Consider the following 24,189-nt stretch of genomic DNA (forward strand, 5'->3'; position numbering starts at 1 on the left):
TGTTCACAGGCAGGTCTGTTATACTTGGAAAAGTGGACATTTCTGGAGACGTGCGTCCAGGCAGGGAGAGCTTCTGAAATCCTCTTTGCCTAAGCAATCCCATACTGCCACCTGCTGCACAGAGAAACTGATGCAGCCAAGCCAAGCCAAGCTAAGACAAAGGGTGGCAATAGCTAGGTATTCTCCCTTTAAGTATGGTCCAAAGGGCCTCATAACAGAAACTTCCTAACTCTGAAATCTTATCTTATCTCAGTTTAGGATGACATCTGGGATTTTTGGTATTGCAGAAACATGTTTCCTAAGTACATTTAGGAAAGAAGTATGTACAATAATGCTTGAAATGAAGTAAAACTAACAAAGAGATGTCCTTGAACATGAGATGGCTGTCAACAATCCAATTAGATAACTTTGCCCTGGTCCCAGAGAATGATGACTTGATGATTATGCCATAACTTACTCTACACGAGTCACGGCACCCGCGCACAGACACACACACACACACACACACACACACACACACACACACACACACACACACACACACACACACACACACACACACACACATATGTCTCTCATGTCTGTCTCTAATTTAGCGGACATTTCCACCAAACTCTGAGGTCAAACAGTACATTTCCTGATTGCACAGATAAACAGGTCTAATCACAGGTCTCTCCAAAGTGAAACTATCAACACACCACAGCGAAATAAACAATACATAACAAACAGGGTAAAAATACAGCATAATGGGGCCAAATTATTCACTAAACTACAAACTGTAACGTGGCATGGCTCCTCTGCTTCCCTCTCTCTATCTTTCTCTCTCTTTCTCTCTTTGTCTCTCTTATTCTCTTCATCAAATTGTCTTGACTCCATATAACTCCCCTCACTGTCATCACCCCCCCCCATGCTCTCCATACCTCTCACATGGCCCATACCTCCACGTTCCCCAAAAAGGTGTGGAGAGGCCGAGTGCAGTGGGTGTGATGTGTGGTGACGTGGGGTGGAAACTGCCAAGTCATGACATGGTTGGCATACTGGCGCCCGGCTCCTCTGTGCCTGGCTGCTATTTATACAGAAGGAGGAGAGGAAGAGGCCCTGTTACACCACTACCTTGTTACACCCCCCTCCCCCCGCCCCGCTCACACACACACACACATGCACACACACACACACACACACACACATATGTACACGCACACACACACATGCACACACATACACGTACACGCACACATACCCATACACACACACTCACACACACATGCACCCACACACATACACACACTCATACACACACACACACACACACACACACACACACACACGAACACACACACACACAAACACACACACACACACACACACAAACACACACACACAAACACACACACACAAACTCTTCTACTCAATCTCTTTCCCTGCATCTTCTTCCACCATCTCTTCATTCTTCCTTTTTTCTTCTCTTTCTGTCTCTCTCTGACTTCCTCTCTTTCTCCCTCTTTCTCCCTCTCTCCCTTTCTCTCTGTCTCCTAATGTCCGCCCCGTATTATGTAAGAGTACCAGACGAAAAATCACCCGCCTGGGATTTGCTCCACCGCCGCTGTGGTCTGTGAGGTCCCATTCTTCAGGTTTCCTGACCAAGGAGGCTTAAACACACACCGCTGCATGCCAGCATTGCAGCTAACAGATCTGCAGCCTAAACTCAGAAGTCCTATCTTAGTGACAACACTGATTGAAATGAGCCGACTGACCAACTTCATAACACTGCCAAAGAGCTGTGCAAAATGTAGGAGAGAATGCCAGAAATGTCTTCCTTCTCTGCAGAGGCAGACTAGCCCCAAGTGATTCAAGTGATGACAATGGAGGACAACAGGGATGATTCCTATGAGGACATGGAGGCCAATATCTTACTTAGGTATGGAAGGGCATTAGTTGGGCCTGCAAGAACCTTAGTCCTACAAACTGCCCCAATGTTTTTGTTCTAATCATTCTCTCTCTCACACAGGTCATTCACACACGCATATCTTCTGACCTCAGCTGGTGAAATAAAACTCTGCTTTTCTTACAGTTTAAAGCGCATTACAGGTGTAAGCAACGTGTCTCCTCATGTCAATAGCTACTTTAACTCAGTTCAGGCAGGCAGTTCAATTGAGGTTCAGGGTTTTTGCTGAAGGAAATGGCTGCAGGCTCACCAGGGATTAGAAGCATGTTTAAGACTCTTGATTGCTCTACCATCTCACCAAACCCACAGCTAACCAAAGCCTTGTTTCCTGCTGTCAGGAGGGCATTGGCCAAAACTGCGTGGCTGGCCGCATACACACACACACACACACACACACACACACACACACACACACACACACACACACACACACACACACGCAACTGCTAATTTCCACTCTTCTGATGTACACAAGCTTGAGTCCACATCCGCTTTGTAGGGGGCATTAAGGAAACAGCTGCGTCCATTATGTGGATAATACAGAGTAAGTTTAGCACTGCCATGTGTAAAAACACACTTATCCATTCACTGTTCCATGGGGCATTTATTTTTAGCTGATTAGCAGTTGGACCGATCCACTCCATTACAGTTTCAGGGGTGGGAGGTGGAGTGGTGTCAATAGTGTAGGGGACCACACAAGAACTCTCTGACCTGCTTTTCAAACACCCCCTGTGGGCATGAAGTCCGGGTTCCTCGTGGCAGTCATCTCAACAACATTTTATTCCCCCCTTTTTTCTCACCCTCGTCCAACTTCTTCACCAGTCCCTCCTCCTTCTCGACTGCAGATTAGCCCGGTCTGTTTTATGCTACAGTACTCTCAGTCCTCTATCACTTGTGTGCATGTGCAGAAACACTTCAGAGTGTGATAACCACTGCATAGACAGCACTGCTTTTAAAAAAGGTGTCCGCTTCGTACACATATTGATTTCTTTCTTCTGAAAAGTGCTGAGGAGACAAAGGGCCCTAATTTAATTATTGGGCAAAGTAAAGAGTCTAAAGTCTAAGTGAAGCCAATTTAATAACTTAGATAATGATAACTTTGATAACTTAGACTAACATCGGTGGGTCAGTGCTCTTGCACACCACAAAACAGCTTTAGTTCATGCACATTGGGCCTCACTCACCAACCGTTCTTATGAAGTAATTTGTTCTTAAAACCCACTTACGCAGTTTTGACAAAGATTATGGTATTCACCAATGTTTTCTTGTTCTTAGGTAACAGAATCTACTAACACTCAAGAACACTCTTACGCATATTTGAGAACTGACTTGTTTGTGCAAAATAAATGGTTATCGCATTTTCATCATATCTGCAGGTGTAAAATATAATAGAATTTAAATGACAACTATGCCGTATATTTTATAAAAAAATTTTTAAATGTAATAAGCTAAATTCCACTTTTTTACAAAGCATTAAAGTATTTTAAAATAAATAAACACAACAAATTACACTTTTTAACTTTTTATAACTACTAAATATAATGGCTCATTTGCTGTTCCATTCCTGCAGCAGTGCTGTCACTTCAAAGCATGTGTCATATACTGTAATCAAATTGTCTTGCTCATGTAGTTTATAATATAAGGTAGAAATGAAAGCCTCAGCTTAAATTTGAATGCACACGGCCTTGCAGTATCATGTCCTTTTATGGGGATTGACAGGGCGTTTACTTAAGAAGAAATGGGATTCAGCATGATAAGAACGAGACTACGAACAATTCTGAGGTTTAAGAACACCTTTGTGAATCTGCTTAAGACTCCTCGTAGGATATTAAGAACACAGTTAAGAAAATTCTTAGGAAGATATTGGTGAATGAGGCCCAATGTCCTTTGCTCATTGCCTAACTCCCCCGCCATTTCAATTAGGGCCCGAAATGTCTGTTTTATGTTGCACATACAGCTGATAAAGAGTTGATACAGAGATAAAACTGACAGTTTCAGGACGTGATAGGGACCAACCCACAGAGTCCCAGCCAAACTAACGCACGCCTGACGGGCCTACTGAGTGTTTCAAACGCTTGTCTGATTTGACTCAGGGCCAGTATGGAGTTGACGGTTAACACACACACACACACCCACACACACAAACACACACACACACACACACACACACACACACACACACACACACACACCCCAACACTTGGACTTGTTGATTCAATTTGGTCCCATCTGGAAAGGTCTTCATTGTGACTGGGTGTCAGTACAGGGCCATTTTGGATCCCCTGGGTACACAGGAGCCCTCTCCTTGAGAGAACGCAACCTGGCGCGGGCCCAGGGCCAGACCAAGTTCCACTGCCTTGCAACGGTCGCTCTAAATATAGGCTGCGGCTAAGACTGTGACTTTCCAGTATTAGAAGGAGAAAATACCAGAGTTGATGTCCTTTCAGATCACGTTCGCTTATTTACCACCTCCAGAGTCGCCAGAGACCCTTCCATCATTTAGGACGTTTTCCTGGACTCTAAGCAACTCAAAGCTTCAGTGCAGTCAGGCTATATTAACCAACAACAACAGTTCCAATATGATGAGCATCCCTGCTTGTAAATTATTTTGCACTTTAAATGGTGGAGGGCATAGTCTGCTGGAAGTTAGCAAGAGCGCTGCTTACATCAGCTGTAATCATACTCCAGAGAAGACTTTCAACAGATTAGCAGACTTCTCACAAATGTCATACCTGAGATGCTGTTAGCGTGTAAGCTCCACAGGTATGTTGATATGAACGTGGTTTACTGCAGTAACACAGATGTCAACAAAGTTACCCCCAAGTGTCTTTCGCCAACAGACCCCAACAGTGGGCTGTATTTTGCACCCTGGCGCATGGCGTAAAACTTGTTTTCCACCCGGCGCAAACTGTAATTCCTTATTTTGTACGTTTATTTTTTAAACAATGCGCCCAGGGGTGTGGCAATTCACAACTTAGGGAGTGGCTTAGCGCACTGTCTAAAAATCGCTATTGTACACCTGGTCAGAAGTCTATGGCGAGGTGTTTATATGTTATTTTAAGAGCGCATTGTCCATGCACCATCATTCTATCATTCATGAACACACACCACACACGCCCATGCAACTTGCACGATTAAAATGGGAAACATAATTAGAATAAAGATATTACGAAATACTGTACATCTCATGATGAGTAGTTATTCACCATCATTTGCAAATTGGTAATGACGGTTAAAAGTGATTAGGGGAGAGACATGGAGCACAGCTGAAGACGCACTGTCACGAGATATAAGCAACTCCTCTAAGGATAAATGTTTTTTTATTCAGTCATTTGAGCAATATTAGGGTAAGTGTTGCTTTTTCCAGCCTATGTTTTCGATGGTAACCCATTGTCAGTCAATAGTGAAAGTAACTGCATATAACAGTCTTGTCGTTGACTGACACCATGGTGAAGTTAGTTTCACTTTGCCAATGAGTTCAAATAATAGAGGAGTGCAAATGCGTGAAGGCTATGCTAGGTTTTAGTAAAGCATGGTTTAGTGGGATAACTATTCCATACGGTCTTGCAAGCAGCCTCCTTCAAATGTGCCATTGAATGTCAAAATACCGATGCATTTATTTGACAATGCGCTTTGCTCCGTTAAAGGGAACGGCAGATGTCATTCTCATTGGTTTAAATTATGTTATACGCCCCAAACACACCCATGACTGATTAAAAAACCTAGGAACACCTTGTTGCGCCATGCGCTCGACGTTTGATAACGAAAACCCTCCCAATGTGGACTGGACATCCTACTAAATTTGAATAAGCTTTTGACGAGTGAAGATGCACTTTAGAATGTCACGATAGGGCCCAGGGTCTCAAACCTCACACAGCCTCACACCTCTCTCTCTCAACTGATGCTCTAGGATTTTACAGGCCTATTACCATGACCTCAACAACAGGCTCAGGAAGACTGAGACTCATGTGACTGACCCATGTGACTGACACTCCAGATCCCTGCTGATATCATGAATGCTACAATTCACATATTATGATAATTCCCGCCATATAATCCATCTGGAATGTTAGCATAGTCCTTCCTTTGCTGTCATCATTAGCATGCAGCATCGTGTGAAGCATATAACATCTGTAATCAAACAATCACTGCGACACTGCAGAGCTCCCCCAGCAGACTCCTACCTGACCAGCGGTTGGGGGTTCCCTGACACTCTGCACTCCAGGCGGATGGGGCTTCCCTCGGCCACCTCTTGGCTCTTCAGCTTCTGGGTGAAATGAGGAGGCGAAATGAGGCCGTCGCTGGCCAACACGCCACCCCCGGCCTGCTGCTGTTGCTGCTGTGCCTCAGGCACCCCCCCACCACCACCGCTGCTGGCCGCCAACGCCTCCGGTGCCAGGCTCACCTGGCTCCTGTGGTGCGCCCCCTGCTGGGCGAGTGAGGAAGAGGAGGCCGAGGAGGTGGTGGAGGATGCTGACGAGGGAGGCGCTGCCGTCACCGGCTGGCGGTGGCTTTGGGGGGACAGGTAGCCGCTGTCGGGCGAAGAGGAATCCTCTTCGCCACCTCCACTGACGCCGACGCTGCCGCCACCGCTCCCAATTCCGCCAGCAGCACGCCGCTGCTCCCCCGGGCGCATGGGGCCCTTGAAGATGGACGAGAGCTCCTCGATGAAGGTGGCAGCACGGCTGCAGAACTCAGTGGCCGAGGCGGCACGCTCATTCAGCTCGAGGCCGCCGTGGACCAGCCGCGGGCGCTCCTGCTTGTACACCGGCGTGATGGCCTTGTGGCAGACAAACTTCTCCGGAGAGGCTGGGGGAGCTCCTACCGCGTTGGTGGAGGGGAGTGGGGGGTTGTAGGGAGCCCCCTGAGCGGGCTGCCTGAGCAGCGGAGTCCCCTGTGAGCTTCTGGACGTAGTGGTGATGAATTCGGGGGTCTGGATGAGGGTATGGGAGATCGGGGCCTCGTGCAGGAAGGGCCCTCTGGTCTCGTGGTACGGGGGCGGCTGAGGGGGAGTCGGCTGTGGTGGGGGGACGAAAACCGAGGGGAGAGCTTGGAGCACGGGATCGATGGGGCATGGGGCGGGGGGGTCGGGGTCATTTGGGTCGCTGGCGTCGCTCATGGCCTCCCGGGCCAGGTCCAGGCTCAGGCTCATCTCGTCCTCGCTGAGGAAGGCCGAGAGCTCTGGAAAGTCGCAGTCTCCTCCCTCCAGCTCCGCCAGGGAGTCCGGGAAGAGATCGTTGTCCGAGTACATGGCCCCATCACCCTCCAGAGCAGCGGAGTCCTTCAGCAGCAGAGAGTGGGGCAGGGGCTCATTACAGCTCCCGTCCTGCATTCTATAACATTCACACAGACACACACACACACACACACACACACACACACACACACACACACACACACACACACACACACACACACACATACACACACACACACACACATATTTAATGTAGTAATTAATAGGCAAATATCTGAAACAACACATACTGTGGTAATTATAGGCTAGACACTAAACATCATGCCTGCACATAAAAAAGTGACCTGGAAAACATTCAGCCCTCCTAGACGTCCATGCTGAGCCTGACTAACAACAACACACACCAAACGATGTGCCATGTGCCAACAGAAATACAGTTGTCGTAGGATGACTCAGGCTGGCATTCTTTGGGCACAGCTGATGGGCATTAACAAAGGCTTTTCCTGAGGCCTGAGTGGGTACGGTTGGCATTTGTCACTATCCCTCACACCACAGCTCATCTTTCCATCTTTTCACATCTCTGTGCTCTGCACCCTTACAAACGGTCAGTGTTTCTCCAGTGGTCGCCATTACTGAGCATACACACTCATACTGCTTTGAGTTAAATAGTGCGAAAATTTGCAAACATGCTCAAACAGTCTGAGGAGGTATGTTATGGAGAACAATATGGCTGCTTGCTTGACTACGAGTTATGGTTACAATCTAACAATTTAGACATTCAAATTTAAAAGTTTAAAGTAAATGTGCCTGCCATAATTGTTCGCCTCTGTTTACTGAACTTGGATTTACCTCAACTATCACTACAAACTGCATAGTCAATAATGACAGCCAACTGTGAACTAATTTACACAAAAATCAACACCCCAAAAACACATACATTCCAACCAAAACACACAGAAATAGTAGTGGCAGAAATGCCAAGTGATAGAAATGCCAAACCAATCACTGGAGGAGCATACACTTTCACCTTCACCAAGACAGTGTGTTTGGTTTGCGAATAGACCACATGAGTGGAGACATTAGTGTGACATTGACAATGCAGAGTATTTCAGGCACCACTCCTTATTTCCCTTAAGTCTTTGGTCCCCGGTAGCTGACATCAGATGAAGATTAGTGTGTTAAGTTCATTGTGTGTGTGTGTGTGTGTGTGTGTGTGTGTGTGTGTGTGTGTGCTCTCTTACAACTGTTTAGGCGTTCTTGTAAACGTGTGTGTGTATGTAATGCCCATGTGTGAGTGTGTGGATGTGATGGAGTGACATTCCCTATGTCATGGCGACCTGAGGGCCAGCTGTTGTTATTTTTAATCCCTTGAGGCTATGTTTCATAGCAGTCCCACCACCCTTAACAGTAACGGGACTTTTTCACACACACACACACACACACACACACACATACACGCACGCACGCACACACACACACACACACACACACACACACACACAAACACACACACACACACACGTACCTTTGGAAATTCTAAATCTAAATCTAAAACGATGATGGATTCTCAGAATATCGTCTACGGCTGTCTACAGAATGTCTACAAAGCTGCTCATGTGCCTCATATGTTATGACTACAATTGTCTATTTTCCCTTTGTGGCTGTTGAAAACAACAAACTAGAACACATGCTATACTGTAATCTTCACACAACAAGATTTCTGGTAAGCTACCATGTGGTTTCTTTATGAGTGTAGTGTGTTCCTGTCTGAATTTGTATGAAAACAAATTCAGCTACAATGAATGACCAGCATGTCAAATATGTCAGAAATCTCAACTTAGTCTTATAATATAAAAGTCAACAGCTTCTAGTCAAGTCCTCCTCAGCAAGGAGAAAGAAGAGGCACCTTATGCTTACCTTCAAAGGTTTTTCCACAGAATGTCTTTTCTGTGTAACGGTTCCAGCTTTTCCAACGTAGTTTGAGTAAGACGAGCAAAAAGGAAGCACCGCTTTCCAGTAGAGCAGCACCCAGCACTTTCCTTTTTTTAAATTTTGGTCGGGCAATGAGTTAGAGTACTCTTAGCCGGTTTAGGTCCACTTGAGTGGTGCCTGTAAAGTGGCCTGCAGTCCCATCTGTCCGGGCCTCTGGCTGCTCACTGTGTGGCGCTATATTTGGCCCCCACAGCTCAGGTTTCACGGCCTCAATACTGACAGAGAGAGAGAGAGAGAGAGAGAGAGAGAGAGAGAGAAGAGATGGACAGAAGAAATAGGGAGGGAGAAAAGGGCAAGATAGAGAGGGGGCTGACTTGTGGAAACAAAACTTCCCATGCACGATTCCCCACGTTTATAACAGGCAAAACCATACACCCATAGTTATCTGGATGCTCAGCCTCACTTGCACAACAGCAGACAAACACAGACATACTATTGTTGTTCTGGGAGTAATAATAAATCATTCATGTTTGCCTGCACAGTTAGCATATGCCCCATTACCATTACACGCATTGTGCAAGCTACTTGTTTTATAAGGGGTACGTTTCAGGTTATTCCTAAAGCATGAGTGTTACTTACCCGACAGACCACTAAATTTGAGGGGGGAGGGTGTAATGCCATATTTCCTGGTGTAGCATGCAGGACATGATTTTTCAGGATGAACCTACCAACGACCCTGCAATCTGTTGATCGGCTAGCCAACATGAGGGAACAATTTCAGACATTTTGACATACAATTATACTATTATATAACACGTTGTGCAATTAGGATGAACTGCTCACTGGATGGAGTTACATGGTATATAGTGTTGCATCTTGCAACAGTATTGAGGTTCACCGTTGTGATGAATCTGGCTGTCAACAAATTCAGCTGTTGCTGTTGCAGTGGCATTGATTCATCAAATAAAACGGAATAACAGAATGTTTTTCTGATGAATAATTTGAATTAATCTGATTGTTTTTTGTGCAGTTTACCATGACCCATCTTTTCCCAATTATTTCTTGAAAGTTGTGAAAGAAATCTCTCAAGACGACATTCTGACTGATAAATGGTGTAAACTACGGACAGAACCAACAGTTGCTTATGGTACTAGTAGTAGGTAGTTACAGTCATGTAATATAGTAGTAGTAGGATTAGCTGTGGTAACAGCAGCAGCAGTAACTGTAGCCGTGTAGCAGTAAACCTCTTTGGCCTCTTAGGCCTTTTGGCCTCTCTTGGAATTTCCATGTCTTCTTTTGATAGTCTGAAATGTTTCCAAACTATGTGGATACACTGTCTTAACAGATATTCTCTCTTTCTCTCTCTCTCTTTCTCTCACACACACACATTTACAGGCTCACACGCAATTTGATTATATGGTGGCATGTGTCACAAACACCTCTGTTGCAATGCAACCTACAGAAATTAATTTACTCCCAGAACTGAAAGGTGAAGCTATGCTTTACAGTGCAACCTATAAATCACAGTCACTATCCTGCATTTACTCTTACATTGAATGTGGTTGACCTGAGATCAGTCCAGGGAGGCAGACGGACTCATTGGAGTCCCAGAGGTGCCTGAGACACAGTGCAGATGCACCCTGTGGCCCGCCGGGTGTAGCCACCTCTATTTCTGGAACCTTATCGCACTTGGGCCGGAGGGAATGGCCACGCTCGAGCTATTCCCGTTTCTCAACAATCCACTGATTAGAGGCGGACACTGGTGACAGGACCGCCTGGAATTCCCACTGGGACGGCTCTGTCTGGGCAGTGGACCTTTGTCATGTGCATTCAAAGCATCTACAAGGAGAACCACTGCTATGTGACCTACAGATGAGCTCTCATTTCTCAAATTCTCTAGTTGGCTATCTCTCTTTTTAAAAAAAAAAATATATATATAAACCGACCACCACCACCCCCTCTTCAGAGGACAACTTTATTTTTAATACAGGAAATACACCTGTGATATACTGCTCAATTCAGATTTGATTTCACTTGTCCTACCATAACCATCCATCCCTATTTTAGCGAGAACATAGTCTCTCTGCTCTCACAGCCTCTCTAGTTCTCTCTCAGTCACACATACAGTACATGACTTCATTCGTTCTCATTTCAACAAAATAAGGAACCTATGTCCTTCTGGTTCTTAGCTGCTTTATGGATGACTTGTCTCTGAGGAAAACAACCTCCTAAATGTCTGTGTGATTGAGTCACATATGCCCCCATGCGTCAAAATAGATTAGGTGAACCAGGTTAGATGTACAGTACAGAAATAACTGTAGGCTATTAATTGGTGGATAGTTTGGACAGCCAGCCGTTTAATACGATCAAGGCAGGAATAGATCTGACCTGACTGTGGTGCTCCTCACATTTAACCACACTGACCCCATCAAGACATGGAAATGGCACATGAATGGTAGGCTAGTCACTGTCACCTGACAGTTCATCTGTAAACAAAAATAATTAATAGGCCTAGGAGATTACAGACCTGAGATGAAATTACCATATGAGAGTGATGAGAGTCTGTTGAGTTTACGTACTGCAGAGAAGACAATAACACTGCCACAGAAAACAAACTGAGGGGATGTTCATGGATCAATGAATGGTGTCAGTCAGAATAACCCTTTCTCTTCTCCAATTAGACTACCTATCGCTCTCTATTAAGCAACGGCTGTTTGAACTTTCGTTTGTTTTGAATTGACACTGATGATGACTATGAAAGTCTGTTGTTAATGACAGAACACTGTTGTTACCTGCCAACCCCCAGATCGTGTCAGGCGAAGGACTTTTCCAACAAGTTTTTTTATTCCTTCATTGACAAAATTCGCTCTGTTTGTCCATTTTGGGCATCCGTCGGCTACGACTGCTGATTGTCGAACTGGATTGGTCAATGTGGCGCACAGTGAAGTTTAATGGCGCCATACCCATACACGCAAAATTCTGTGCAAGATTTGTGCTAAAGAATGTAACTTAGTCCCTGGAAAATACTTAAATCTTTCTTTCCAAACAATAGGATACCGTTTTTGGAGTTGTCGCAACAGTAAGCTTGAGTTGTTTATTATTCCATTACTAAAATAATCTTCAAGTAACGTTATAGTGTTAATTTAGCCATTAGCAAATAACGTTAATGTTAGCTAGGTGTTCTTTTCTTTAATGGATCCACAACTTGTCAGCGACTGATGTGATGCAGATGTATTTCTAGCTGGCAATGGTGCATTGAATCTCTGTTACGCTGTACCTCTACAATGTTTAGTTTGAAATGTGGACGATGGTTTAACGGCAAACTACAGTGGCAAGAAAGCTAACGTTAGCAAAAACACACTAGAGAATCCAGTTGTTGTGATTGACATTTGACAGGTTGGGAGATGGGAGACAGTCAAAAATGAGCCTTTCAAGTGATCTCTCCTCCTTTTCCAGATTTGTTGTTACAATGCGTGCCTTTAGGCAAGTTGGGGAGAAGCAGCTTCCCAATCCCATTCTCTACATGGCCTGGTCCCCTAAGAGGGATCTGATCGCACTGGCCAATACCAATGGCGAGGTAAGATAATCACGTCAAATAGCTGAGGAGGAGGGCTCTTGCTGTGGTCTAAGTATTGAACGGTCTTTAACTTATTTCTTCTCAGCTGTTGCTGCATCGCCTCTCCAATTTCTACCGTGTGTGGAGTTTGCAGCCTAATGAGAACACGGGAAAGGAGATCACTGCCTTGGCATGGCGGCCAGATGGCAAAAGTAAGATTTTCACCATATTTTCTTGTGAATTATGGCTATTACCTTTGCATTATTTACCTGTCATGTTAAACTTTATTGCTAATAGCATATGATGTACAGCGCTAATGGTAATTGTGTTTAATGTTTATATTTTGTCACCCAGTCCTAGCCTTCAGTTTGGGTGACACCAAGCAAGTAGTTCTGTGTGATGCTGAGAAGGCCGAGATCCTCCATATCTTCCCAGTAGAGCTGCCCGTGTCCTGTATGCACTGGATGGAGGTGATGGAGGAGAATAGGTGTGTAAGTGTGTCTGTGTGTGGCTGTGTGTCTCCCCTTGCCTGTTCAACTGTGTCTGTGTTGCCACTTGTTTTCTATGTATCCCACCAACCTGACTGTAGGTCCCTTGATGATAAATATCAATTTAAGTTTTTTGACAAGGGAACGAAAGGAAAAAATAATATGCTGTTTATTATGGTTTCTTTTCTTTTGCTCCTTTCTATCCCTTGCTTTTCTCCAGTGGCCTCACATCATTCTACGACTCAGAGGATGAGTCCAATCGCTTCCTTCCCAAGCTGCCATCCCTACCCAAAAGGTAAACGTCTTCCGATCATCTGAATGGAACTCTTTTTTTTTTTTCCCATAACATTTCAATATACAAAATGGTTCATTCTAATCAGTTTTAAATATATTTGTTGAAAATACATTGTTAGTAGTTAATCATACTTTTCCATATGTCTGTTCAGCTACAGCACCACAACAAAGATTTTCAGGTATGTGGACAGTTCCGTTGAAGTGAAATGAATGATGGCTGCAGTGTTGTTGGTCTTGAGAACAACAAACTATTCACTAGTGATTGCGATCTATGTTTTTTTCTTGTTTTTAACATCTGGTCTTCATTTTCTTGCAGTGAGGAGAAATCGGATGAGGCTACAAACCTCCTAGGGGAAGTGAGGTCAGTGAGTGACTTGTCATGGTCAAGTTTGTAGGTTGCTCCTCTTGCATCCTGTGAATGATCTGATTAACCATCATCTGACTTTTCTGATGCTGACAGGCTGAATATTTTGGTGGTGGGAGGACCGTGTGGCTTTGTGGAGCTCTATGCCTATGGGTTGTACAAGATAGCAACTTTAAATCGGGTGAGGGAAATGTTTCCTCTATCATTCATTGAATGTAGTGCCTTTGTGTTGAGTTTTTACCTCCCTTAGCCCTCTCTTTTGAACTACTTCAGTGGTATTTTTCAAGTTTCTCCATGTATAGAACGGATACATGTGGGTCTATGCTGGAACAGTTTAGCTACATCACACGGCATCATAAAGTCTAATATGAATAATCACTGTTTCTTTTCCGTTACATGTAATGTCATGTCACGTCACAACCCTTCCTCTTGGTAGATTGTGGGCACTTGTCGTAGCCTCTGCCTCTCAAGTGACCTCAAGTCTCTCTCAGTCATCACAGAAATTAGGTCCACCGATAACGACCCCGAGATTCACTATGTCCAGGTAAGGCCTTCAAAGCCCTTTTTAACTAGAGAATGGTCAGAGTTTTGATATAATGTCAAACATCTGTGCCTATCTGTGCCAATGTCAAATAATATAATGATGACACTATTCATCATGTAATGCTTGGTCTTGCCTTGGGACTGGTTTCGATTTTAGTACTTCTCTTCCTCTTTCTGTTTATTGGTGTCTGTAGTTGGACACAGGGCTGCTGTCTTCCTGTTTACCAGAGCTTACCAGAATGGCACGCAAGTTCACCCATATCTCCACACTTCTACAGGTGATTGGAAGTTAGATGCATTCTGCAACAGCTATGATTTCTGTGGTGTCAAGAGACCTATCCCTCACATTGCTCTCTCTCTCTCTCTCTCTCTCTCTCTCTCTCTCTCTCTCTCTTGCTCGCTCTCCCTCTCAGTACCTACGTCTGTCTCTCACCTGCATGTGTGAAGCCTGGGAGGACATTCTCTTGCAGATGGATCTGAGACTTACAAAATTTGTCCAGGTCAGTTGCTTTAGTCCTGCTGACAAGACATCTGTCAAAATCATTATACACCTTGAAAAATGTTAGTCACAGTTCATTGTATTGCACTGTTTGTCAGTTGATATAGTTTAGCCCTTCTTAACCTGTTAGCCAGAACCAATACCATTACACAGAGCTGAGGTTTAGGGTAGTAAGTATGGTCTCTGTCATGACAAATTAGCAGTTTTTACACAGTGTGTGAATTTGTATGTAGAGTATGTATTTGTACTTACTGTTAAGGACAAAAAACACACAGGTGCAGGTTTACATATGTGTTTGTTTGTATGTACTGTAGTTGTATTCTCCTTAAGGAGAAGAACACAAGCTCACAGGCGCAGGATTGAATATGTGTTATGTTTATGTGTGTTTTTTTACTGTAAAGGAGAACAATACAAGCACACAGGTGCAGGATTGAATATGTGTTTATTTGTATGTTTGTGTGTGTTTATTTACTGTAAAGGAGAACACAAGCACACAGGTGCAGGATTGAATATGTGTTTATTTGTATGTTTGTGTGTGTTAATTTACTGTAAAGGAGAAGAACACAAGCACACAGGTGCAGGATGAGTTCCTGGAGCTGCTGCTGTGGGGCCATGCCAGGTAAGGGACCTCTGGAGGGGTCACTCTGTCCCTCTGAGATAAGTGCTTTGGGAGGAATCAGCTTAATCCTTAATAACACTTCATATACTCATGATCAGTTAACATTGGATACAGTGGCACAAGTGAGAAGTACTGGTGTGGTGTTTATAGATATGGCTGTCATGTTATGATATGTCCACTAGAGGGAGCTAGTTGACCACAGTAGTCGATTTGGTTTGTTTTGTAGTCGTTTTTAGGTCCTTTCAATTCAGATGTAAGGAGAATTCAACCAATACTTTGAGCATCTTGCAATGTTCATATTTTGCATTTTGTTTCTTTTATGTCATTATCTTTCTTCCAGCGCTGAGCTACAGGCTCTCCTCATGAACCAGCTCACAGTTAAGGTGTGTTGTCAGTCCAAACACCTCCCCACAAGATTTGCATGCCTGTGAGAGGCCAATATAATGTTTCAGTGAGCTTTTCAAATGCCACCACAACAACACATGTTGATGACATTGTTGCCTATTTATGATGACTTTGTTACCCATTTATGATGACATTGTTGTCTATTTATGATGACTTTGTTACCCATTTATGTACATTGCCTCTTTCGTACATTAACTAATTTCTGGTGTGCAGGGTCTGAAGATGTTGGGCCAGTCCATAGAGTCTTCCTACTCCGGCATTCAGAAGCTGGTCATTAGTCACCTACAGAGGTGCTTATAAGTCTCCAGCATTTACTAATCATTACCTGTGTAATTCTCATGATCACGTTTTCTGTATTTTGTATATTTAAACCACGGTAATAAATGTGTCATTACTCTTGTTGGTGTGTGTTCTCCCCTGTTGTGCTGCAGTGGCTCAGAGGCTCTGCTGTACCACCTGAGTGAGGTGAAGGGCATGGCCCTGTGGAAACAGAAGTATCAGCCTCTGGGACTGGACCCTGCGGTCATAGAAGGTAAGGGGCAGCAAGGAGCGATCCCTTATGGAATCACACACAGAGAGAGAGAGAGAGAGAGAGAGAGAGAGAGAGAGCACTGAGGTGAGGTGAAGGTTATATCTATGTTTATTATAATAATGATAACAATAATAATACACTTATTTTTTATAGCGCTTTTCTAGACACTCAAAGACGCTTTAGAGTTCTGTTACATAGGTACAATCAAACAGACAAGGTACATAGACAAGGTTACACAAACAGAGAAAAGAAAACACACAGGTGCATGGACAAAGCAGAGGCCAAAAGCAGAAGCATGTGTAGTATGCTATATCTACTGTATGAGTCTTCACGCCTGTCTGTTGTAGATCACTATCCATATGTGCTGTTTTTCTGTGTGCTTTCTCTGAAGATGCCATCACTGCTGTGGGCTCCTTCACCCTAAAGGCCAGTGAGCTTTTGCAGTAAGTGATTTGAAAATGATCATTTTAATGCTTATATTTGTAATCATGACAAAATAATTATTAATGTTCCTCTCCTTTTGTGCCAGCAACTTTACAAACAGATATTTTAGTCATATACTTGTACATATGCATTTGTGATGTACTTGTATAATGTATTTTTGTAAACTTCAGAGTGATTGACAAGAGCATGAAGAACTTCAAGGCGTTTTTCCGCTGGCTGTATGTTGGTAAGTCTGCCTTGTTTTTCACCAGTACCTTGATTACCTTACCTGATTGTTTTCTTGTTTGTTTGTTTGTTTGTTTGTTGGTATTGTCTGATGAAACTGCACTCATGTGGTTTCCCTTTGTATTGGCTGTTGTAGCGATGCTGCGAATGTCTGATGATCACGTCCCTCCTGAGCTCAATAAGGTGAGAGCACTTGATTATGCACTGGGGGATAAGGCGTTGATGGGCCCCCCCCCCCCCCCCCGTCTCAGCGATATTGTGGGAGCAGTTTGGAGGACTGTCCTCACATATGCACGGTGTTATCTTTCCTAGATGACACACAAAGACTTGGCCTTTGTGGCGGACTTCTTGGCAGAGCATTTCAGCGCGGTGAGAAACATTCAGGCTTTGGGCAGCGTTTTATGGCAATGGTATGGTAAAAAGCCAACACCATGAAACTAAGAGCAGTTGTTTTTATATGTACGCCTGATCGCAAATAAGCACTGCAGGCATTTATATTTATAGTATAGTACAGAGTATCAACAGTATTGCTGCCAATAAGGTTGCCAAGTGTTCAAAATAATCTGGCTGATGACTTTCTACAATGATTTCCCATTTTGGTAGAATGAGGAGCTTTTTGATCGCAAAGGGAAGTACTTCAACGTGGAACGAGTGGGACAGGTAGGTTTTATGCAGTCTGTCTGTCTGTCTGGTCACATCCATGTCTGTTCCCATATAACTTTGTTATCCATGTTCCAGTATTTGAAAGATGAGGAAGAGGACCTGGTCTCTCCACCCAACACCGATGGCAACCAGTGGGTGAAGTTTCTCAAGGAGAGCTCACATCTGAAAGGTAGCACTCTGCCAGAGAATCTGACACATTACATTCTAGATCATACATTTAGTAAGGGATAATGTATAGAACGCTGGTCATTATTGGGAAAATAAGTCCCGACAGGGCAAACCGGACCTCAACGTGCCAGCAGAGCGGCGTTCTATACATTATCCCGCTTACTTGCCAAAACGAAAAAATAAACTCCACGATAGGTCTCTACATTTATTTGTTACCGTTTCGTTGTGGCTTTTGCTGAGAAATAGTTTGCAACACACGCTGAACTTGAATCAAACGTTCTTTAGAACACAGCTGATCAACCGTCTGCCTTCACTTTTGAAAATTGAAAATCTGTTGCCATTGACAGCGGTCATTATTTCAGAGGTCCTTAGACAAAAATAAGGACCCGTAGAACTTTGGGAAATCCCATTCAAGTCAATGGAGCGTTCTACTTGCATTGTGAAGAGCCGTATAATAAGCCCCGTTACTCTAGGCTTCCACCATGGTAGCAGGGGGTTGGATGGGTGGCTTTATGGTGACATGACTCTAGATATGTGTTTGTTTATTTGTTTGTTTGTTTGGGACTTGGTGCAGAGAGTCCGCTGCTGTTTCCTACGTACCCTCAGAAGTCCCTGCACTTTGTGAAGAGGATGATGGAGGGTACAATAGAGCTGTGTCTTCAGAAACCAGCAGTAAGTAGTACACACGCGCGCGCACACACACACACACACACACTCACTCACTCACTCACTCACTATGTCTCTCTGACATACATACGCAAACAGTCAAAGGCTCTCTCTGTCTCTTTCATATAACCAGACTAAGAAAAAGCCCTCTATCCTAGACTCTTATGTCAGTCGCTGGCATTCTCAAGGTTACAAGGTCGTAGAACTGGGGTAATTGACATTTAGCCTTTTGAAGTGTTTTTTTCTTTTTCAGCTCTATCTGAGAAATGTGTGCTCCGTTTCAGCTATGCTTTTAGCTCTAACGAATGTGATCTGAAATGAATTGCCATTAGAGTAATGGGAGTTTTTTACAGTCTTGCTGTCTATGGGAAATTTGGCTGGTGCTCCTGCTGCTGAGTCAGTGCCTGAGTGCAGTGAGTGTGTGTGTGTGTGTGTGTGTGTGTGTGTGTGTGTGTGAGAGAGAGAGAGTGTGACTGAGTTCAGGGAGTGGGGTAAGGGTGCTGGGAACAGAATCTGTAAATCTGACTCATCTACCTGGGAAGCCTCAGAGGACAGTCTGACACCATAACTAAAATTGCTGGCAGCACCCCTACCACACACACAAACACACACTCACACACACACACACCAACAGACATATTTTATCTTAATATCTCTCACCTTTTTCCCTGCTGAAATGATTTTCCCATTCAAAATGTGAGGATTTAATAATGAGTTAAAGGTGCGATTTTTAGGATTGTTACCGAAAGTTCTGTAGGCCAAAATCAAAACACTGGTGAACGTTGTCAAGACTACCAGACGCGAGCCTCTTCTGGGTTGCCAGATGTAATGAAGACTTAGCTAACGTTAGTCGACCAGCAGCTGCTTTAACGTTTCTCCAACCATGACCCAGCTACACATTACGGAAACAGTGAAAACAAAAAATTCCTCTCTAACCAACGTAACATATTTAGCTGAAGTTAGCGATGCAGATAAAGTTTAGCCTAGGCTAACTGTTGTGGAGAAATATGGCCAGCTCTGAGTCAGACTTGATATTCTACGTTTGACGAAGACGTCACCATCTCAGGAAGCTCCTCCGATGTCCACTTAATTTATTTCTTCTAATTTTGGAGATTTGCCTGCCTCTCGTTGGCGTTCATGACTACAATTGACAACAAGTTGACAGTTGGCCTTTGCTAATTTGGCAACACAAATAGGAGGACAGGCCAGCCCATTATTAATACGCTATTCTAGAATTAATTGTTCAAAACATAAACGAAAAATTCCAAGAGATTCCGCCCCGTAACTAATTTTTTTTCATGGGTTTTACGGGTTAGAGTAATGTTGTCAAATAACCCATTACTTCAATTCATCGTGTTTCCTTACTCTCTGACAACATATGGTGATCATTTTTGGAATGGTTACAGTTTATTTTCCATTATTTCCTACATACTGGTCCTTTAATGATGCTCCTGTTAATGTCATCTGAAAGAATGAGAAGGAAAACAGCAGGATTGTGTGAGTCAACTAATGTACATGTTGCCATGACTGCTGTGGTGTACAGTATACAGGGTGAGGTTTAAACATATTATCACCTAAATGAATGCTTAGAGCGAGGGTGTAATAGGTGTTTGTACTTTAGGAGGTGATTGGGAAGTCTGTGAAAGAGGCCTTGTGTTTGCCCCTCTACACTGTTCCAGAAAGGTAAGCGTATTTCTTGCCTGTGTGTTGTTGCATCTATGAGTCTGCATGTGGTTGAGATTGGTTTTGTTTCATTGACATTTTGTTTTGCTTTTTGCAGCTCAGAAAATACACCAAGACTTTTTGAGATGCCTGCACTGTAAGTCAACTGGATGTTCTAAGAACTCACTCACATGTAAAGATCAGATGACCATTTAACGGCACTGATAAGAGGCCATTTGAGGATGAGTAGGTTGGCGTCAGTTTGGGTGTGGTAGTAATACTAGTATTGATTACTGTAATTGATTACTCTAATCACTGCAGTAATGGATCCTTTTGTCATCCCATCAAGTTAATTGATATGGCAAGATGAATGAAATGAGCTCGGTTTTCCAGTGTATTCTAATGAGAGCGGGGGTATTGAGGTGATGCAATACGGATGCAGGCATGGGCATCATTCTGTGCAAACATGATGCAGAGAAAGAGGATGTTTGTTTGTTTGTTTGTTTGTTTTGATTAGGTGGAATGATAACAAGGCTAGTATGCACTATGTGGTTTTCTGCATGTCAGAGATCTCACCATCTAAGATCTATTTACTGAGGAGGGCGACAGACCCATGCAGGTACTTCAGAAGGCTTTTTTCTGCTTATTACAAAAATATTGTGTAATCTTATGCTTCACGTAGACTTTGCCTTTAATGTGCATTTCACAGATCTGTTCGGAATGGTCTCATAGCCATTGACCTGAGCAGACCTCTGAACACCAGCATTGATGATGAGGACCCAGTAGCAGAAATCCCGTGAGTTTTACTACCTCAGTGCCCTCTAGCAGTAAAATATGACTTTAAACATGGATAGAACTGTACAGCTATAGTGCACAAGACACACACACACACACACACACACACACACACACTTTCACTTTCACTCCAGTTGACTTGTGTGGTGTTGATAACATGTTTGCTCTGCATCTGTTTGCCAGTGGGAATGGCCTATACCGTTGCCTAGACGCCCGTCTCTACGACGCTGAGACGCTGACAGTGGTCCTGCAGGGGCAGGAGGAGGAGCGTGTTCTTGCCCAGCTGCCACTAAGCGCTGCCCTTCGCACCGAGGAAGAGTTCACCTGGGACACCACCCTTCGGTGTGTGTGTGCGTGTGTGTAACGGAGGCGAACTGAGCTAGCATGCTAGTTGCCTGTGTAAATCCTCACACCCCTAACCTTAAGAACGCTTCTAACCGCTGAGTTGGAAGCCTGGGCTTTTAGCTCAGTGGTTAGAGCGTTCGACTCCCATGCCGGTGCGTGTGTGGCGGGTTCGAGGGCCGTGAGCGGCAGACTAATTACGACCTCTGTTACATGTGCGTGTGTGCATGCATGTGCATGTCCGCGTGCCTCACCCATTTATGGCCTCCATTTTACAGCATATTACATCTTCACTTTTCCACTTGTAGTTTCAACAGTAATCGTAAGCAACTGCATTACCCAGCAGCAAAAAATCTTGGCATGTGAACTCACACAGCATTGAGTTCTGCCACAAGAGACGCTCATAAACACAAATGCCCGACCTCCCCACTGGCTTTGAATACTCAGTGCGGTAGCAGGGGAGCTATTGGTAGAATCCCTCCCAGTCTCATGTTATTATTTTTATTTTCATGACTGCTAATTTCCACTCAGTACTGTACATTTCTCTGGGGTTGCCAGGTTGGACCAGCAGAACGACTCCATCCCGTCTCAGGGTCTGGTTTGGGAGAACCAGTGGAGGCCTCTGGACAACATGAAAGCCCAGTTTGTGGCCGTTAATGGCATCCGAAAAGTGTCTTGTGTGGTAAGCATTTGTGTCCTTTATAGCACTTTTTTTCTGGCGACCCACTTTTTAAAAATGACAGACCATCGCGACCCATTACCCTGCAACTACCAATATTGTTTTAGGCCACAGGTTCTCCTACTTTTCTATGCCTCCCCCAACCATACATTGCTATAGGATCCCTGCTTTGAACACGGTTGTGTTGCATTTTGAGCACCATCAGCGTGAAAAGTTGGAAATGACTACTGAAAAGATACGTTTTAATGCGCATCTGAGAGTAGGGGAAATTCTCGCATGTTGCGCAGTCCTCATTCGTCAGCATAGTACAGCATAGCTGTTCCTGTATTTCTAAAAAAAAAATGTGTAGGCTACGTTGCGTTGCAGACAAATGGGTCCATAACACTGTGGATGTCAATTCCTATGTAAACAGCAAATAACTCAAGTCGTTATATTGTATTGTTGTATTATATTATATTGTAGGCCTATAGTCATATCAGAACAAGAGGCGTTTGCGCAATAGCCTGAAGAATGCGCCTTTACTTTGGAGTTAGCGAAGTAGAAAAAGAGAGGAATAGTGTTTAAAATGCCCATTTAAATTGTAGACTAATATAGGGCCTAATGCACTGTTGTGCATTTTAAATCAGAAATAAGAATGTGAGGTTGCTATTAACTTTAAAGATTGCATCTGCAATCGAAACTGTATGCAAATTGAATGGCCTTATGTCCGGTCTATGGATGTCTCTTTAGTCGACAGCACGGTCACTAGATTTTAATCGGTAAAGTTGAGGAACTGGTATCTATTAATGTTCGTGCAAATAGGCGGATTCATGTCCCTATAGGTACATGGCAGGCGCCCCATAGAACGGTTTCATTTTAAAAGGTAGATATCCATGCTGGCACCCCCACTGCGATGCGTTCGTCCCCCAGTTTCATGCGCCAGTTTCATGAGCTTTTATGACAAAACCGTGACTGTGGTAGTTAACAATCTACATCCTAATAGAAAACTGTTAGCTTTCCTGGTATCAAATGACAAATGGTATCAGTTAGGCCTATAACACAACATAAATTGTGCTGGCGACCCAAATAAAATCTCCTGCGACCCACCCGTGGGTCGCGACCAAGACTTTGGGAAACACTGCTTTATAGCATCATGTGCTATTGATCAGGCACTACAATTAATTTGTTTATTGTCAGTCGAGAAATTACAGATTAATGTATTTACTTGACATACCTTTGCTAGCTCAGAATTATTTTTAACTGAATTTAGTCAATACTGGAAATGCATTCCGTTGATCTGCGGATAACTTTGGATTACCTCTTATGGCCTGTGCTTGTGTAAGCCCTCCTATCTGTGGCTTGGTGTACATTGTTCTTTCTGCCTTTACACAGCTAAGCTCCAACCTTCGCCATGTGCGTGTCTTCGAGATGGACGTGGAGGATGAGGACGAGGAGGAAGAGGACCGACAGGAGGAGTCGCAGGACATCACCTCCGACCAGGACACTCTGGAGGAGAGCTTGTCCAGTCAGAAGGATGCTGTGGCAAACATGGAGGCTCAGGAAGGGGGGGAGGCTACGGAGGGAGGTTCCGGAGACACTCTGCAACACACATCAGGCTCAGACACACTGTGATTTTTTTTTTTTTTTTTTTTTTTTTTTTTATTATTCACAAATTCAAAAGTGCGTGGCCATCACTTCTCTCTGGAGCCAGCCCCCACACACACAGGAGTTGTATACATTGGACAGAAAAATATGACTTTTCATATGTCAAAGGGTAATTCTCATACCTTACTGTTAGGTATGTGTATTATGTGTTGAATCAACATGGTGCTGCCTTGAAATGAGTCCTTGTGTGTAACTCCCTTACCCTAAAGAGGATAAGAGGTCACTAGTAATATCTATACTCATACTTTTATTTTGAGTGTCCTTTGTCTATTGCTACCCTGTGTTGTAAACCACACGTTTTCACATTCTTGTTTTTGTTCTCTTATCCAGTATTACTAAAAACAACTGGGACACAATTAAATGTACTGCATGTCCCTTATTGACTTCATTATTTACTATCTGTTATTTATATGTGCTATACAGTATGCACCAATTCACTCATTCATGAATATTCTGTTGAAACACATATCTTAATGCAGTCAGTTAAGAGTTAAGAGATCAGTTTCAGTTTAGGCCATTTTCTCTGA

The 24,189-nt window shown here is 43.8% G+C and overlaps 2 protein-coding genes across 5 annotated transcripts in view; one reads left to right on the forward strand and one right to left on the reverse strand.

Moving 5' to 3' along the window:
* Positions 1-7,277, reverse strand: part of palld (palladin, cytoskeletal associated protein) — a 91,072-nt gene extending 83,795 nt beyond the window's left edge. For all 4 annotated transcript variants that reach the window (XM_076278157.1, XM_076278159.1, XM_076278158.1 and 1 more), the window contains exon 1: positions 6,130-7,277. In XM_076278157.1, coding sequence (XP_076134272.1) covers positions 6,130-7,277 — 1,148 coding nt within the window. The remainder of the gene's footprint in view (positions 1-6,129) is intronic.
* A 4,766-nt stretch (positions 7,278-12,043) lies between these two features.
* On the forward strand, positions 12,044-23,629 carry anapc4 (anaphase promoting complex subunit 4). The gene is made up of 29 exons (XM_076279259.1): positions 12,044-12,153; positions 12,531-12,651; positions 12,737-12,842; positions 12,985-13,117; positions 13,339-13,413; positions 13,565-13,591; positions 13,729-13,773; positions 13,873-13,957; positions 14,213-14,320; positions 14,514-14,597; positions 14,733-14,819; positions 15,373-15,437; positions 15,778-15,820; positions 16,056-16,132; positions 16,274-16,374; positions 16,766-16,817; positions 16,989-17,044; positions 17,180-17,226; positions 17,356-17,412; positions 17,647-17,703; positions 17,782-17,875; positions 18,449-18,546; positions 20,162-20,223; positions 20,321-20,359; positions 20,720-20,821; positions 20,912-20,998; positions 21,181-21,339; positions 21,898-22,021; positions 23,390-23,629. The coding sequence occupies exons 2-29, from the start codon at positions 12,544-12,546 to the stop codon at positions 23,627-23,629; spliced, it is 2,418 nt and encodes an 805-aa protein (XP_076135374.1). The 5' UTR covers positions 12,044-12,153; positions 12,531-12,543.
* Positions 23,630-24,189: the final 560 nt, after the last annotated feature.

The sequence above is a fragment of the Alosa pseudoharengus genome, unplaced genomic scaffold, assembly GCF_046254945.1.
Source record: "Alosa pseudoharengus isolate Yale_2024_CS ecotype anadromous, Long Island Sound unplaced genomic scaffold, YU_APseudo_1.1 YU_APseudo_1.1_scf_11, whole genome shotgun sequence".
Taxonomy (NCBI): Eukaryota; Metazoa; Chordata; class Actinopteri; order Clupeiformes; family Clupeidae; genus Alosa; species Alosa pseudoharengus.